At 33.3% G+C, this 19370-nt stretch overlaps 1 protein-coding gene across 2 annotated transcripts in view; it reads left to right on the top strand.

Annotated features, from left to right (window-relative positions):
- Positions 1–12682: 12682 nt before the first annotated feature.
- Positions 12683–19370, top strand: part of LOC138322914 (polycystin family receptor for egg jelly-like) — a 65244-nt gene continuing 58556 nt past the window's right edge. For both annotated transcript variants that reach the window (XM_069267137.1, XM_069267138.1), the window contains exon 1: positions 12683–12878. In XM_069267137.1, the coding sequence (XP_069123238.1) occupies positions 12779–12878 (100 nt within the window). In that variant the 5' untranslated portion in view covers positions 12683–12778. The remainder of the gene's footprint in view (positions 12879–19370) is intronic.

Here is a 19370-nt window from a genome sequence, read left to right on the forward strand (position 1 = left end):
CGCGACCCAGAGGTTGAGGGCTTGAGGACATATTGAGCGTTCGGTCACACCGAGCTTTTAAACGTAGGTCATCCTTACAATGTAAAAGGTTGCAGTGTCCATTATCTCAAATTCTATTGACTGACATGTATAAAAAGAAGAAATTATTTTCAAGTATCACTGACTTGTCCTACATGTACGATCCAACTATATGTTGTCGTAGAATGCCCTGCCAGTCCTAAAAAGAGAAAATCTCTTCATTGTGCCCCTACCATCACTAACGTGTTCTAAATGGACGATCCAACCATACATGTATGGTGTCGTAGAATGCCTTGCCAGCCCTAAAAAGAGGGAATCTCTTCATGGTGCCCCTACCATCAATAACGTGTTCTAAATGGACGATCCATCTGTATGGTGTCGTAGAATACCTTGCCAGCACTAGAAAGCGAAAATACTTGCATGGTGCCCCTACCATCATCGACGTGTTCTAAATGGATTGTATGGTATCCTAGAATGCCTTGCCAGTTTAGTCGCCATTTACGATGATCTTGTGGGGCAGCAGGCATAATATTAACATCCTATCCTCAGTGAAAGTGTTGCTTGAAATATGCTCATAAAACAAACTGAAATGATTTGAAAAAAACTGCTTTAAACATGGGAAAACAGCGGATGCTTAGTGGACATATGATACCATTCATTGAACATGACCTAATCTATTCATGTTACGTAGCCAATGCAAACGTATACGTAGAATGTAAATATCTTAAGTAGGTCATGTCAAGATCCACATGCAGAACTAAACATAAATCTCAAGTTATCAAAAAGTTGAAAAATAGTAGTTTTCAACAAAAATATTAAAGTTTTTAATGCTATGATAGAACGAATGCTTAACTTGGCCACTGTGACCAACTTTTTCACATTTTCAGCACTTTCTGTAATGAACTTCACAAACACATTATCTACATGCAAAAACTGCAAAAAATATTTTCTATTATAATATTTATTTTATTAGGATGTGGATATGAATTTTCATCCTTTGACGTTTGAGCTGTAAAACAGCCATGAGCCCAGAAAAAAAATCGGATATTCTGATTAGCATACCGGCTATACTAAATTCATCAAAACGACATGCAAAATTCATTATTATTTCATTAGGCCAAATACGGCTCTTACCACACATACTCCTTTCTTTAAAATCTATTTTTTTAAATTCAATGTCGCAATTATTTTATTTTCCATTAATACCTCAATTAGGAATGAATTAAGTGAAAAAAACCCAGAAGCATTGCTTAGCATATATCTTTAATGAGGTTTTTGAAAAATTTGGCGCTCATTTTGGAAAATGTATGAAGCCCCATATGATCGTACATGTAGGACACGTCAGTGGTTGTAGGATATTGTGGTATCCTAAAATGCCTTGCCAGTCCTAAAAAGAGAGATAATGCCTTGCCTAAAACGAGGAAATCTCTGTATGGTGCCCCTACCAACCCTGACGAGCGTAGTCCATCCCATTACGTACGTGTTCTACATTGACATACCGCTATATGCTGGTATTATCGTGTCTGAGATCAGGATGGCGGTCAAATCACAGCGGGAAAAAAGTCAGGCATCGGTTACAAAGTGATTTTAATAATAAATTACTAATACATGTTGAATGTTTCGTTATCACTGACATGGTCTAGAGTAAACAAATGCTCCTGTCATCACAGAGTCATTTGTTCATAATAGGTACACAAGCAACGCGATTTTATTTATAATCAATAATTTTCAAATCATTTTCCTGTGGTTATTCCCCTTTATGTGTCGAAAAGTCTTAGGATTACTGATTTGTCAACCATTGTGTTTTACTTTGTAACATGATTTAAAAGTTTATTCCGTTGGAAAAACGACATTTCCCGAAAGTAGCAGCATTCAACAAAAACAAAAATGACTTGGGAAATTTGAATAAATTTGCATTTGAAATTATGTGATAAAAATTCTATTGAACTGTATTAGCTGTTTATTATGGTTTATATGTCCATCGCAAATTATAGTGCTAATGTAATAAGAATTCGTTATATATCAAATCATAGGCAGTCATAAAGAACAAATTGAACGCACGCGCTAAAAGTTTTACGCCCATCGCCAAAATGTCTCCAAAGAATTTGTAAAGGGTGTATAATTCCCCGCTGATCCATTTCTTGACTTCATTATAGATATACCAAAATGTTATTGCATTTATATTAGCGTTATTATGACCTTCTATTGTTGTAAATCCATCCGTAGTGTAATTGAAATAACACTACATGTAGTAATCAATTTTATGCAGCTGTTCTTACAACATTTGGTATTGCAACATTGAGAGTCGCGGATTTTTTTCCCCACGTAATTAATTATAATATAGGCCTAATATATGATAACCAGGTAACAATTTCATATTAAAACTGTCAGGAAATGGAATTAGTATGATCAACTTTATCATTTTTTATGATATATAATATTTTTGTTATTATTTTATAATAAGATTACATTTTAAATGCGAAAGTAAGAAACTTCACTCTCGGAATACCAGGGAATCGCTAGAGAAAGAATTAATACTATTCCTAATTTGAAGGGTGGAGGTACCTGGGTTCGGCAGGTAATCGGCAGTGGTATGGTACCGGCTGTATATCTTATTCAATTTAATTGAAAAATTATGGACGTAGACTGAAAGGCTCTATGTCCATATCACAAGACATATGACACAGATTATAATTATGTTGTGAATGATAAAGTGCATTTGAGGTCCATATTACTATCGGTAATTACTTTACATTTATATATATAGTGTCTTTTAGATGATTTTCCAATAGAATTTCAAAATCTTTCGTGGTCTCTGCGTTCACGGCCGATTCTGTCAAACCATTCCAGACAGTACCAACCACTTTCATTATCCCTGTTGTTGGTGGATATTTGTGTGTTTGGTGTTAAGAGGCCGTGCCAATAAGCTTCAAGCTTTAGTTCGAAAGTGAAAAAATAGAAATTCAAAATATATACTTTAAAGTAACCCCCTTTGGCTATGAAACAAATTCCATAAAGAATTATTAATTACTGTATGATGCAATGACTTTTGGTGTATATACATTAATGTGTAATAATTCGTATGTGTATCTTGTCAATGTTTTCCTCTTGAAACAGTTTATAATACACGTAAATCAAGATTTTGGGTTAACTCTCCATACATCATATCTAAGTACAAGAAAATACCATCATATTTGATCAACATTAAATATTTTAAACTAGTAGTATTGTAGTAACTAAGGAAATTCTTACACTTCTAAATGCGGGTGGCGTACTACGACGGGCGAAGCACTTGGTAAAGGTCACGCTGACCATTCGGGTCAAATATTTTTACTATTTTACATCGATTGCGAAGTAAGTTAAACAACTTATGCAAATCATTTTCGATTGCCCGCATAAAAGCACGCAACATTTTCACTATGTTTACTGCCTGGAATGTATTATTTGCTTGATTTCTATCTTCTGAGAAAGTTTTGTTCCTCAAAATATCTCTCTATATCATTGGTTGATTTTGTGTTGAAACATAGATAGTGCATGACCTGCATCTGAGTGCTTGATTACAACTCATAAAAAGTAGCCCCCTTGACACCACCTTGCTTGTGACATGGTGTAGTTCATTAGCAACAGTCAGAAAACAAAAAGTGATTTCATTTAGACTTAGCCAGGTAAAAGGCCCAAGGGACCTTAGATTTATATCTGACAATGTAGGAAGCTCTGAAGTCATAAAAGTGGTCCAATCAGGTTTCTATGATGCTACACCGCTGACAAATTGGTATTTTTCTTTATTTACAAAAGTTACTTACACCATTTCCACCATAAAGAAGTTTGCGTTTTGTTCTATTTTACTTTGATAAAAAACTATTGAAAATAATTAAATGCGTCGCAAAAAAAACCCAAAAAAACATTGCACTATGCCTTGCATGAAATGAAGTACTGATTAAACTTTGGCCAAAAGAAAACAAATTATCTAACATGTATAATAATAAGGCACATAGATACATGATTAAACACCAATTATATATAAATTATTCAAATGATGGGTATCGTTTATACTTTTGCGGCGATGAAGCATCTATAAGTAATATAGACATATGCTTATTAACTCAACATTTTATCGCCTCATTAACATTGTGCATGGAATTTCTCACGTGTTTTAACCAAAACTATTTACCACAGTGTCATCTGGGAATAATTTATATTTCAATATTTTAGATGCGCACACAAAACACTACGACTTCTTCTTGATCTCCGTTTTCTTTATTAGTCTCCTCTACAAAATAGTTCCAAACATATCGTAATAAATGCCGCATGGGACTATTCAGTAGTCAATTAGTGACAAAAAGCAAACAATCACTTTTAACATCTTCACCCATTCCACACAACAACACTTAAGTTTGCAGTTGTAGTTTCGCCCTAAATGACCTTTGTTGTCGATTGGTCGTTCAACTCAAACAAATAAACAACAATATTTAATAACAAAAATTAATAGAATAAAACATATCGTGGCTGAATTTTAACACTATATACAAACACCTCCTCATAATACCCTGTCCATATACCATAAGAGTTGGCGAATATCGAACTGATTGTTTAATCGATCATGTTAAACTTCCTATAAACAACTAATGTCTTTATGGAAGACTATACACATGGTGTTTTAGAAGACTGTTGTATGTTCATGGCATGTCCTCTATTGATAATACAGCCACAATCTGGTTAAAATACATATCACTCCTTTCCGTAGAGGATCTCGCTGCATTCATTTAGGAGTCATGTTCTAGAGACCTTTTCAAATTGACGGGGACGAAATACATGTAAGTAAGAGATGTCAAGGCAACCATCTTGGATTTTGATAGTTAAAGTTTGTTACCACAATTTCTCAGAAAGCACTAAATGGATCTGTCTCAAATTTCCTTCGTAGGTTCCCCTAGGGCCCTAGTTTTGAATATTGCATTTTTGCGTATTCGCAAAGAATGCAACATAGCTACATGTCCATTTTGTTTCGAATTATTTTCGTTGGTCGGTTGAATTTCGAGATTTCGTTTCGACTGTATGTTGTAACGAAATGTCGTTTTCATGTGATTTAGCTAGGTGGGGAATAAATTAAAACTGAAGTACGGATACTAGACAGGTCACCAGACCTGTAGTAACAGATTCTCTGAAACAATTATAAGGATTTGTATTTCAATCATACTGGTGGAATCACCGTCCAAAGTAGTATATCACTGAATCATCTTACCGACTTAAGTAAATAGAGAAGTGAGGTGGGCTGAAGGATGTCATTTAAGAAAAAATTACAAACACTCATGTACAGAGATGGAAGCTGGTTTAGTTTGTTTTCATGTCCACATCACGAGAAATTATGGAAGGACTTCAGAAAGAGTAAAAGACGCATACAACAGATCAACATCAGGCATCGCTAGTGATCGGAAGCCCTGGAGTATCGAGGATGCGATGAGGCTGTCATTCGTAATGGCGGTCAGCTAATATATCTTGCGGCCAACATGCGGAAATAGGCGAGTTAAGTAAAACAATAGATGGGAGAGAACACTATGAATGTCAGAGTTTATGCTGGGTCTGAATACAACAACATGGTGTTGATTGGTGTTGGTAGGGAATCGAAATCGTAACAAACCAATCCTAGCGATTTATAAGTACTTTTGTTATGAGGACCAATACATACCTGAAAACCCATGAAGCATATCTCCTGAATTTATATGGCGAATTAAAAAGGATAGTTCCATTTCTCATTTCATGAAATACACGAATGTATCAATAATTGTGTAATAAATTTTTGTTAACTGATAAATTCATTCCGTTCCTGTTAAATCAAGCTTCATATGAATACAGAACTGCAGTTTTAAAACTATTCGATAAATTTGGTCGCGAATTGGAGGTTTAATGTGCGAAATATTTTGCAACTTAAGGCCATCTGTCTTCATGTTTTCCCGATAAAATCTTCATATAATCAAATCATCAACAACAAATCAGAGAAAAAGGATAAAGTTTACTAAATACAGGGCCGATTGTGTTGTGCATTTTTGGGCCACTGTAAGGTGCCATTCGGAATCCAATAGCCAACAGATTATGTACAGGTATGAAATTATGAAACATAAAAAAGAATCGTTAGCCTAAATACATTTAAAAATGAGTTTCCTTGATAAATGTAAAGTTACTTCTGAAATTCAAAACTGCATCTTTTAAGTTGTAAAATCCTAATTCAAAAGGCCCCGTTTTTAGACTGAATGTGTCAGAAATAATCACCTAGTTCGTAATTCCTAAAACAACTAGGCTATTAATAAACAAAGAAAAACATATTTGTATTTATGATAAACACCAATACATTCAAATAGCATGAAATTTGACTGTCATTCCAGCCTACAACTGCTTTTGTTTGTTACGACCCACCCTTGTGTCTATAGAATATGTACAGAGTATTTAATCGAGGGCGAACCGTGATGAAACCTCAAAAACAATATTATTAACATTTAATTAAAATGAACTAAATATAAACCTAGAAATATTATTGAAATTATTGAAGTCATCTTTGTATATTGAATGTGGTATGTATACAACAAATAATGTATACATAAAAACACATCGACCCATATCCGACTAGGACGGCCATTAAACGCTTTGAAGATAGAACAATAGCGTTCAGATTTCAAGTTGGAAGGAAACTGTTGTTTAAGTCAATGTTAACAGTCGTGTATCGTTACCCTTGATATATAATTAAAATGTGGTAAAATTCCCAGATAAGTTCGAACGAAACTTCGATGATAATAGGTGCTGTTAAGAGTCTTGAAATAAGTGTATTGTGAGAAAGACCATACATTCTACATAATACATATACTGTTTGACTTCGTCACCTGTCAATAATATCCTTCCATTATGGAACTACTAATGGATTGATTTCAATGTTAGAAAATAATATACCATCAAATACAAAACGCTACGCATTTACAAATAGATATCATTTAAACATCATTTGCAATTCGTCCACAGGGTGGATCCACACAATAGCTCCCACTCATTAAAGCATTGCTCACTATGCATTTCAATCGCTGCAGCTAATGCAAAATTCGACCAGACCATACAATTTATCGAGGAATCGATAGTTTTAATCTATATCCCTTGGTTTGCCATTACATGTATTTATAATATGGTACAAACTTGGCATCCTTGGATCTAGCAAATAAAGCAATGATCAACTTTCTTTTTTTTCTTAATTCTATGAGACATTTTATTAGAATTTTGATTGGTTGTAAATTTAAAAAGACAACGAGGCCCTTTATCTTTGTGAGCATATATACAACCTTCATTTAAATATATTCAAAAGAGCTCTTTTGTAACATGCAAAAAATTCTCGGTTTCATTCAAGATTTTCAAGTAAGGTTACAGATGGAATTCGATCTCAAACCTAATGTCGTAATGAGAACCTCCGAAGTTTAGAAGAATTTAACATTATTAGAATTTGTGTTTTAACTTGAAATGTTTAAATTTGGCGTCTAAAAAGTTGTAGACAATCAATAACATTAGCCTTAGTACAGGTAGAATCAGTCAATAAATTCAATCAGTGTTCAGGGTAACCCTTGTTTTGTTAACGTTAGTTTATCGAACTTTTATGTCCAACATCCGGACCACAAAACAATGTTAAAAAGTCTAATGTCATATTTTAAATGCACATATTTATTAACACGCTTAATATAAAACTCCACGTATACAAAATATTTCCCTATTGTTTAACCCGTAATTACATTTATGTCAGTTTTTCAATAATTAGCAGATTTATTGATAATATGTGACATCTTGTTTGTATTTCAAGTAGAAAAAAATACAAACCATCCTTGTAAATATATAAATGTACTAACTGTTAATGTATCTACAGTACATAGATTATTGAAATCAATTAAATCTACTGTAACTAAACAGACACCCTTTTAAAAAAATAAACAAATGTTAAGTCCCTAACCACATAAAATATACACTCGAAACTGAGGTAATCGAATAATTGATATACATAGTGTCTAAGTTTTCAGTTAGGTTTGTATAGAGTAATGGCGAATAGGCAATGCTCGTTTTGTTTTGAGTGCCACAAGTCAATAATCGATGACAAAACTAGGACTATCACAAATTGCTTTTAACATTTTTTGTTCGTGCAGACAGTGATCACCCATTTATTACATAGAACGGATACATGTTTGTTATGATGACTGTCACAATGATAAGCATGACTCTTATGCCATTTAATCCCTTTGTACCAAACCAGGATACAGGCAAACCTGTGTATAACGACCATCCTCAAAGCCTCGCCAAGTGACACATGTTAAAGTGTTCCTTCCATTCACCTTCGTGTTTATCTGACCACGCTCTGTCTCGTAATTACTGTGTTTGCTTCTCTTTTCCTCGTTTTTATTTTCTTTTGTTTCCTTCTTCTTTTTTAAAGGTCAAAGAAGTAATATCAACAGGATTTTCCAGATGAAACGGGTTCTATTCAAACGCAAGTCTGTAGGATACGAATTGCTTCAAATGGGAAATATGGGGCAAAGAAACAATTCCAACCGTGTGGACAAAAAATATCAAATTTTCGAGGCGATCTGCCCCTTTATCAAGACACACAAAACAAACACGATTACACTTTGTTTTTATTTCTTTCTACTTAACGTATTTACTTAATTTGTCATACTTCAATATTTCCTTCATTTCTTTCCTAATCACTTTCCTCCGTTACTTTCCCCTCACATTTCTATTTTTGATTATTTTTAATGTTGAAAATCCATGTTACCCTGGTACGTATGACGTTTTAAAGTTTGTCAATCACCTTGATCACCAAGGTGCCTCTCAACTATGGTTTCAAAGATATGGTTGTATAACGAACTGTCGTACTTTTCTGTGCATTAGTCTGTAATGATCAAGTCATGTCATGCCTTTCAATACATGAAAATCAGCTCATCTGAAATACCTTGACCTAAGAAGAGGATACCTTAGGTAGCCTGCTGATTTCTGTATTTTAAATAGAATACAACGTAAAGCCCTTTCATCTTTTAGTTGGTAAGTTTTCACAGATAACTCATATCGGCAGATAGCCCGCACTAGGAATCTTCCCATGAAAAAAATCATATAGCACGCAGACAATACACAGGAAATTATGGTATGAAATTTGTATGCTAGACAGGCTTCCTTCGCATCAGGAGTGACCCACATACAAATAGAAATTTAAATATTGATATATCGATTGATTTGGACACTATACTTGTATTGATACACAGGATGTTTTCGACGATACCATGTAATCAAAATTTATTCAAGCATAAAAGCATTAATACCAATGGATAGTACAGTTACGTGTTTCATGTCTCTTCAGTTCCTGTTCCTATTGTTATTCTGTAATAATTTAATCTTGATTGTAACGAACATTTTCGTCGGCTTCCTGCATTATTTTATCATCTCATAAAAATGGCATTGCCGTTTGTAACGCCGTCTTTGATTGGTTGATTCAACGACGCAATGATTCCATAGAAAAAAGGCGTCCCTAGAAAATTGAATTATGACGAGATTAGACTGAATTATAAGGATTAAGTTGGGTTTTTTTGTGTTATGAAGCCTCAGCCTAACATTAAAACATATTGTCATCATAAACCAGTTCGCAGTTTATTTGAAGTTTTTATGTTCAAAATAATCCTTAATTTTAAGTTATTCTGTCACTTTTATAAACCCATATCTATTTATTACCACCGATTTCCTGGTACTAAGTCATTGTTTATCATAAATCATAAAATACGCCATTATTTCCTCCTGATGTTATTCTAGTACCAGGTATCTTTTGATTTTTATCATTATTTATAAACCTGTCGGTTGCCCCACTTCTCTTTATTATACACCGTACACACCCTACCCATTGCAGGCGGACAGATGGTTCTGCCACCAACAGGTAAATATAGTACTTATTCACTGGATTGCCAGTGTTATTAAAACGATGTGCTTTTCATATTTCCTATGTAACACCTGTTGTGCATCTCAAGATGGATTTTTATTTTACTGTATCATGTTATGGTCAAGATACTGATTAGATCTATAAATTACATAGATTATTATTTACATGTAGATTAGTGTAATACCAAGAAGATCTATAAATTATATACATGTAGATTAGTGTAGTACCAAGCAGATCTATAAATTATATACATGTAGATTAGTGAAGTACCTAGTAGATCTATAAATTATATACATGAAATGAAATATTTGTGTGTACATTCTTGCACGAATGTAGGTGTGTGTAAGGGTGAGTGTGTGGGTGGGAGTGTGTGGGTGTGAGGATGTGTGGGTGTGTGTATGTGTGTTTTTGTGTGTGCTCGCGAGTGATATGTGATTGTGAATACATATATATGTGTACCTGTATATTGTTTTATGTGACTGTGTACATTGTGTTGTAATGTAATTATGCAAAAAGAAAAAAAATAAAAAAAATTAAAAAAAAAAATAAATTATATACATGTAGATTAGTGTAGTACCTAGTAGATCTATAAATTATATACATGTAGATTAGTGTAGTACCTAGTAGATCTATAAATTATATACATGTAGATTAGTGTAGTACCTAGTAGATCTATAAATTATATACATGTAGATTAGTGTAGTACCTAGTAGATCTATAAATTATATACATGTAGATTAGTGTAGTATCAAGTAGATAATTGTGATAGAGGTGTCTCAGTAACGTTATTCTATGTAATCATACAATATATGTAGAGTTGGAAAACTTTCTCAAAAACCGGTACTGCTCTCCCAAGTAAATATATATTTAACTAATGCAAATGCATAACAGTAGTAATTAAACATTTTCTTTTGTTTTTTTTTTAATTAATAATAATAACACTTTGAAAATTATTAGCTTTGAAATGCAGTCAAATTATCCACCAAGGCGAAGATGAGCACAAAGAATCATGACGTCACATAACGTCAACAAATGGCGTGAAATCATAGGATTCGCATACGCGGCACTCCGGGCCTTGAATTGATACAGAGAAATCTGAATCTTTTAGTTCATTTCTTTAAGTTTATGCTAGACAATTATTACATCATATATTTCTATATTTTAAAGTGCATCCTTTTATTTCTAAATTATGTTTTCTACATGAAATATATAATAAACAAGTAGAAAAAAAACTAGAGCTTCGCTCTTCCCATGCCGTGCATGATTCATATAAAAACATCTGGCTGCGCCCTTTAAGGCCTTGCCTTCAGTCATATTATAAATGTAGACTAGTGTAGTACCAAATAGTAAATAAGGGCTCAGGCCGAAGTTCGAAGCTGACTTGTAATGTAACACATACATGAAAATAAAAGATAAAACACAATCTTATCAAAATTTAATCCTATGCACTGACAGCTTCAATTTGCGCCCGCCATTTTTTACCCACTGTAAAAAATTCCCATCAGCATGAATACGATGTTTGAAGTAAACTCATTATATAATCGAGCGGTTCAAATGCTCTTTTGATCCGTCCGACGACTGTAATCTTCATCCGACAGAAGCTTAGGGCTATTTCTCTTTATTTGCAAGCGTTCAAGTGATTTGAACCACCTGACCAAAACGGAATACCTGTTACGGAAATGAAATTTCTTCCTTCTCAAATGGGGGTTTCGGACAAGGATAGAGTTTGAATACATGAATAGAAAATATGAACAGAAAATTTGGCTCCGTTGTTTTCATAAGTTGCAGTTTTGAACATTGCATAATTGATGGTTACTGAAACATCTGTCTGCGCCCTTTAAGGCTTTGCCTTCAGTCATAATAATGTAAAGAGAAATATTGAACTATCTTCCTATCGAAAATATGGTCTATATAGATGTCAAAGCGTTGTGTACAACGTTAACCATCTCATAATAACAAGTATCCTTAGGTAAATCGTCGACTCCGTCCCTCCGTGACTTAGACATATTCCATCTTTGCTTTTTACAGAGATATCTCTATTTTGAGCAGGTATCGATTGTGATGTCATTAATGTGTCGGCAAAATAATATTTTTTCGCTAACAAATAGGACGTTACACGAATAAAAAACATGACATAGCAAACTATACCTACCCACAAGGACAGATAGCTCTGTTATACGCAAATACAGAATCGGTACGGACTAGGTCTATTTCTATGATCTACCAGATTAGTTTTCACAATAGTATGACATGTTTCTGGGGCATTAAATGTTGTTTTTGTTGAAAGAAATAGAAAGAAAAAAAACATTTTATTAATGTCGTCTGCAATGGCAACGGCCATTTCAAAAAGATCACAAAGAAAAATACAGAACTCACTGTTTTTAGTGTTTTTAGAGGCTTTTTAGTTTAGATATTTGAAAAAGGTGAGGCGAAAACGTCACTGGACAAATTAGTAATAAATATTACCATAAAGAAATAGCATTTTGGACCATTTAACAATAATTATACATGCATATCATTTATATGTATTGTTCGTTCACTCACACTCCACAAAACCATGCATCGCTTTTAAAAATAGATATTGTAATATGTCACCCGCGTGACCATTAATGCCAATCGCACGCTTTGTGGAGGTGCGATCCAATAGAATCGCAAACGCAAAAGTTAATCAATATACCTTTATATTGCTGTCTCGCGTTTGATATTGATGTTCACTCAGTTAAATCTCGAACACTTCGTGCATGTACTGGTGACAGTAACGCTAACATACAATTACGGTACTTTCAAATAGTTTGTTGATTTTACAGCCAATCGGACAGTGACAATATGGAGCTTATCCTCAACTTGAGGACCAGACATTGGTATTTCCCCGTGAAAAAGAAGATAGTATTTCTAATTGTTTTGCTTGCGGCTCATGTCACCGTCGGTAAGTTATCGTAGATGGTGGTTTAGTTTCCACATTGTTTCTGGTGTTTATTTCATATGAAGAGATTCTGTTCGGCAGATTATTTGCATTTTATGCTTTTCTTACTTTTATAAAATATACCCTACATCTCGGAGTATCAATGTATGAATCGAAACACAAATATCTGTTAATGAATTTCTTTTTGCAGCTTATTTTTGTCATCAAAAGATACGTTTCTTTTACACTATTGTTGTATAATGTTTGAAAGATGTTATTTAAAAATATATCATCAATTTACTTAGATCACCAAATCACATTAAATATTTTTGGCCTCCAAATCCATCGTTTTCTTAAAATAAGTGTGAAGAAATTATTTTGTTTTTGAAATAGTTAGTACATCTCTGATTGAATTGTGATGACAGTTTATGATTAGGCAGTTTTAGTTACTATGATAGCCATCCGAAATAGGCATAGATAAAGCAAAAGGAAAAAAAGTTTCCCCCTTTTTTTGCCTGTTTTTTGATAACTTTGATTTACGAAACACTGAGGTCGCGGTGGCCGGCTGGTTAAGATGTCTCGACATATTACCACAAGTCCTTCACCTCTGGGCCTCGAGTTCGAATCCCATGTGGGCAGGTGCCAGGTTGACAGCTGGTCAGTTGTTTTCTCCGGGAACCACCAACAAACCTGGCACGTCCTTACATAACCCTGACTGATTATATAACTAATACAACCATAAACCATAAGCCAGTTCACGAGAAAATAGAGCGCAATCTAGAATCTCGAACAAACACATTTTTTTCTGAGAATATATAGGCAAAATCAGGTAGGATGCTGTCAAATGTTTGCAGCATATCATTATAATAGTTTTAAAAATGTATGCTACATATTCCTGTCATCGGTGCCTATTTTTTATCACATATTTGTTGAAACATATAATCAAAAGTCACCGTCCTAATCATTTGTTCACTTTTAAGTGTCATTATTTTATGAATGTCATTCATAAAATGACCTTAACAACATTTTCTATCTATGCTATGTTTACGATGTTTCAACAAAACAAGCTGTAGTCTCTATATAGTATACCTAGTTATCAAAAAAAAAGTTTGTTCAAGGATGCGCTCAATGGTTTCTAGATGGAAAAATATTGCCAAAATGAACAACATTTCCACATTTTAATATTATATGGATAATTAGGATGGTTACCATAGCATCTGCCTCTGCCATCATCCCTATTATATCAAAGCTGTACTTAATAGTAGAAATTCAACAATATTTCTTTTGACGATGTTGCTATTTGTTTAAAGTTTTATGTGCCGTATTTTTCATGCTCACGAATCTAGATAAGCTTTTAATATGTTATTCAACACCAAAAGTTACCAACATTTTGAGAATTACAATACTTTCAATCCACAGGTTTTAATTTACATGTACAAATAAGAGCTGCCAAAAATCATTATATTAACATTTTCAGTGTAGTGAAATGAGTACATACGGTCAGACCATGAAGCCATATTGTTGTCTACAATTTCATTTCACATTTGTACAGTATTATTAGTAATTGTAAAGTGATTTCAGAAGGTATGTTTTCATCAAAACATGTATAAGGCTTAAAAAACAAGAATTTCACAGTGCATAACCTATGTGTTCTAACTAACGTTTATAAGGCATCATATATGTTTGTCTGTCCATTTGAATGATTTTCACAGCTTTATTCATTAAAACTTATGGTTTTAAATAGATAATTGAAGAAAAAATAACATGTCAAAATTTTCGGCCAGTTACGGCACATATAACTTTAAATGTAAATATAATGTGTATTTTCATCCCATCACCATTATAATTAAGAAAGTCAACATAACTCGATCTCGGATCATTTTAACTAATATATTGCCATTATAACAATGAGGAAATACGGTGTTGGGAGTTAATTACGATTATATTTTTAATTGTTATGGAATAAATAGCAATGCTTAGAATCGTAAAGGTGTTATTTTGCAATAATAACAATAATTAATTGTTCATAGTAGTTTATTTTGCAATAATTGTATGAATATGAAAATATATCGTCTATTCCATTTGCATATTGCGGAGTTACCTCAGATCAAGTATCCATTTTTGTAACGTCATTATTTTTTGAAAAAAACTTGCGCCATTTGCTCTGAAAATTATGACATTATACGCTCTCAAACATATGGCGTCACATTACAACCAATGTCTTTTCACAAGAGCAGATAACTATCTGATATACAAATAAGAAGATCAGGAAGAAACTCTCCAATTTACGCCCGATTAAAGTGAATTTCAATTTTGGGCAGAAATTGTCAAGTATAGCCATAACACGAAACAATTACATAAAGAAAATTACGTAATGATGAAATAACTGTTCAAGGCAACGAAAATTGATTGAAATAGAAACCATACTTGTATATCGACATAGAACGCGTCTGAATATGGAATGCATTCGGTAAAAGGTACCGATGTTACATGCTTACTGTTCGTTAAATTTTGGTATTGATATTTCTTTTTCTTTTTTTATCAATTCATGCCTTTTTATTAGTTTTTCTAATTAGCATTTATTATTTACCTTACCTAGTTTGTATTTTGTTTTCCGTTTCACAACTCTTGAGAAATCAATGTAAAATTGGAAAATACTTTTAGTACTGTCGTTTTCAGAGCTATCGAGATATATTGATAATGGAAATTAGAATTACGTAACACAAGTTTTGTATGTAGTGGGCAAAATTGAAAGTAACACAATGCTTTACCGAACACTGAAAATAAAAAAAATACTTTGTAAAGTTTGTGCAAATATATTGATTCAAATTGCATTTTGCTGTTCCAAATAGAATTAAAGAAAAAAAACTATATGACCCAAGAAAAGGGGACAACCTTTTCCCTCCTGTCTAACTCAAGACATATAATGTCTCTTCGGAACTCTAAGTGGGTTGGGATAGATATTTATACAACCTACAACCATAAGAAGAGGTATACGTATCCTTTTTATCTGTGGTACATTAAAAATATATCTATTCCGTCATTTCCAATGTTGCCTCGTTCTATAAATATCGTAATTTGTTGTTACCAGGACTTGACGAGGAATACATTGTGACACCGTTTTTTTTCGCTTTTGTAATGGCATATGCGAAACGATTGAGATATATAAGTTTATCTTCACCTGTTGTCTCCAAGCATCGAACTATTAACATGAAAGCTACACGGCGACATTGCGAATGTATCACGCGGTCGTATAGCAGTCCTATCAAAATATTGTGCCCTACATGTTGTCAAGGAAGGCACAAAAACACTGATTACTTAACGAGGAAACGTGTTTTAGTATGAACACATTATTTTTCCAACAAAGTAAAATTGCTGAGTAAATTTGCGACCCGAATTTCGATCCTATTCTTGCTGCAAATTTTGCTGAATATCTTTTCATCATGCATAAACCACATGTGTCTGCTTCTGGTTTGATAAAAATATAACAACCTAACCCTACTATATGAACAAGGTGAGACACTCCGATACTTCAACTGTGGAACGGAATTGGAACTCTTCAAGCGAGCAATTGCAAGAAGCAATCTGATTGGTCAATTAATTTGAATGACCAATCAGATTGCAACTTGCAAAAATGCTTGCTTGAAAGATCAACTTCCGTTCCATGTAGTTGATGCATCGTCCGCTACTTGGATACTTCGTGTCCTGCTTCATATTAAAAACCGTAACTTCGCGACAAAACCTGGCTTACATTGCAAAAAGAGGATTCTTAATTAAGGTACGTTGATTGAACGAGCGGACACTCAATATTTTCGTCAAATTTGGTCTAATTTCAAAGTGAATTGGAGCATACCCTCAACTTCCGGTTCATGGATTGTCTTACCTTGTTCATATAGTAGGGGTAGGGCATTGTATTTTTCCAAAACTAGATGCAGACGCCTGTGCATAAACGTAAAATTTGCAGTAAGAATATGACCAAAATGCTTAACGCAAAGCTGCCTAACAGTTTTACTTTTACAGGATAATTAACTTAAAAAATAATGTGTTTATGGCAAAGATTTTTCCAATTTTTGCAATAATTGCATTCAAACTTTTGTAATGTTCAGATGTCCTGCTAAATCAAACGCACTTTGCCATCGATATCCGGAGTCTTGTTTCACTAGAATACTGTGGAAATGTATCAACAGTTATTTCTGGCTTTCTCATATTATTTTAACAGAACAAAAATATACGTAATATTAGTGAGGAATAGATAAATTAACGTGGACATCGGAATAATGTTTCTTCAATATCTATTACAAGTTTCTAACAAATGTTGCATTTACGATCATCTTTCTGATTTGTTTTGGAAATGGCAGTGACAATCGTGCTTCATTCTTGCTTGAACTTCTGTTAAACGCTATCTGCATCTTGCTTCGAATGATATTCAAATGGTTATGTTAAAGTGTTCCTGTTTTGTAATGGCCTTAGATGCAAAACCGCCATATTGAAACACACATTTGCTCCTAAAGCTGGTCCATAGATATTTAGCTAAAACTTCCTTTGAATATTTCTGCCTCGTTGCTATTTATACTTTCTTAAAAGGTAAGACATGGACGCCTTATTATTTTCAGTTCCCTTTTAATTAGGTAAAATACAAAAGACGGAGAGATGCTTCTGTCTTTGTCCACTACACTACACTTTTCATTTTCTGGTAGCAAACTAATTGAGAGTGTCACTTGTTTATGTCAAATTTCTATACCGACCGTTTATTAATCCGTTATGATTTCATAATTGAAACTGACCCTTGTAATCTCGCTTTGATTTAAAAATTGAAACTGACCCTAGTGTCCTCGTTTTGATTTAAAAATTTAAACCGACCCTTGTGATCTAGCTTTGATTTAAAAATTGAAACTGGCCCTTGTGATCTCGCTTTGATTTAAAAATTGAAACTGACCATTGTGATCTCGCTTAGATTTAAAAATTAAAACTGACCATTGTGATCTAGCTTTGATTTAAAAATTGAAACTGACCCTTGTAATCTCGCTTTGATTTAAAAATTGAAACTGACCCTAGTGTCCTCGTTTGGTTTAAAAATTGAAATTGACACTGGTGTTATCCTTTTTGATTTAAAAAATTTAAACTGACCCTTGTGTCCTCGCTTTGTTTTAAAAATTGAAACTGACCCTTGTGATCTCGCTATGGCTTAAATATTGAAACTGTCCCTTGTGCTCTCGTTTTAATTTAAAAATTGAAACTGACCCTTGCGCTCTTGTTTTAATATCGAAAATTGAAACTGACCGTAGTGTTCTCGTTTTGATTTAAAAATTGAAACTGACCTAAGTGTCCTGGTTTGATTTTACATTGAAACTGATCGTAGTGTCCTCGTTTACCGAGTTCCCTACATCATATCCTGATCTGGTAGGGATAGTCCTCATTGATCGTTTGTATTGATATATGTTATCCGTTTGTGTAAATTAGTCTTATTTGGGCTTTTGTGATATCTGTATTCCAATATTTGTAGTAATCAATAATGTGTTTGGAAATACTATATTTGCAAACGCTATATATATACATCGATGATATTTCAATTCCTATGAAATATGAAATTTTATAAAATAATGTTTTATTAATATATAGTTGCTTTTGCGCTACTTGAAGACGATTGTAGGTAGTATATATGCGCTTATGAATGTGATATGGAATAAAAGAAGGTTCAATTCATTGCATAAATACTGTTTGATATATTTTGATGTTTTAGGTCCATTTGCTTTGATAAATGCCATGTTTGTTTTATTTCTGTAAGATAAATCAAACAGACATATTAGTATAGCTAATGAAGTCCGGGAATTACAAATGTTATTGTAATCAATTCCAAATCAATATTATTGAGCTGTTAAACAGATATCAAGGTAAGTGTTGTGGGACAATGTGATAGAAATTGTATTTACACTGTCTAGTATTAAGCCTATTGAGATATTTCACAGTGTATGTACATAAGTGTTCCCAAGCATGTCTGATATGTCGTGCAAGGATACAACAATGGTAACATTATCATCGATGACTTTAGAGCGAAATTGCTCATTCAATGATTCAACTCATGTGTGAAGCTTTAATTTTAAACATGCATTTCGTTATTTTGACACCTATATTAATTATTCTGACAATGAAGGTGTTTTTATTATTTTAATGTACCATAAGGAGACCCTGGTTATATGAGCAAGTAAATACGGAATACACTTTGTGACAGTAATTCCCATGGCGATTTAAATTTGGCATCCTTCAAATCATCATTTAGATAAATTTGAGTCAAAGTAGAAAAATTAAATCTTGCTTGAAATCAGCATTTCCATTGACTTAACAGGTTTCTATAATCCCACAACGTAAAAATTTACGTCACTTTATATAACGCCGTATCTGAAACCACGGCTTAATTCTCTCTACAGAAGTTAAAAATGTCACTTATTTATAGTTTATATTGAATTACATGTATAAGGATTTACTTGAATAGTATTTATGTTGTGAAGATATAACACA

This window comes from Argopecten irradians, chromosome 5 (genome assembly GCF_041381155.1).
Source record: "Argopecten irradians isolate NY chromosome 5, Ai_NY, whole genome shotgun sequence".
NCBI lineage: Eukaryota > Metazoa > Mollusca > Bivalvia > Pectinida > Pectinidae > Argopecten > Argopecten irradians.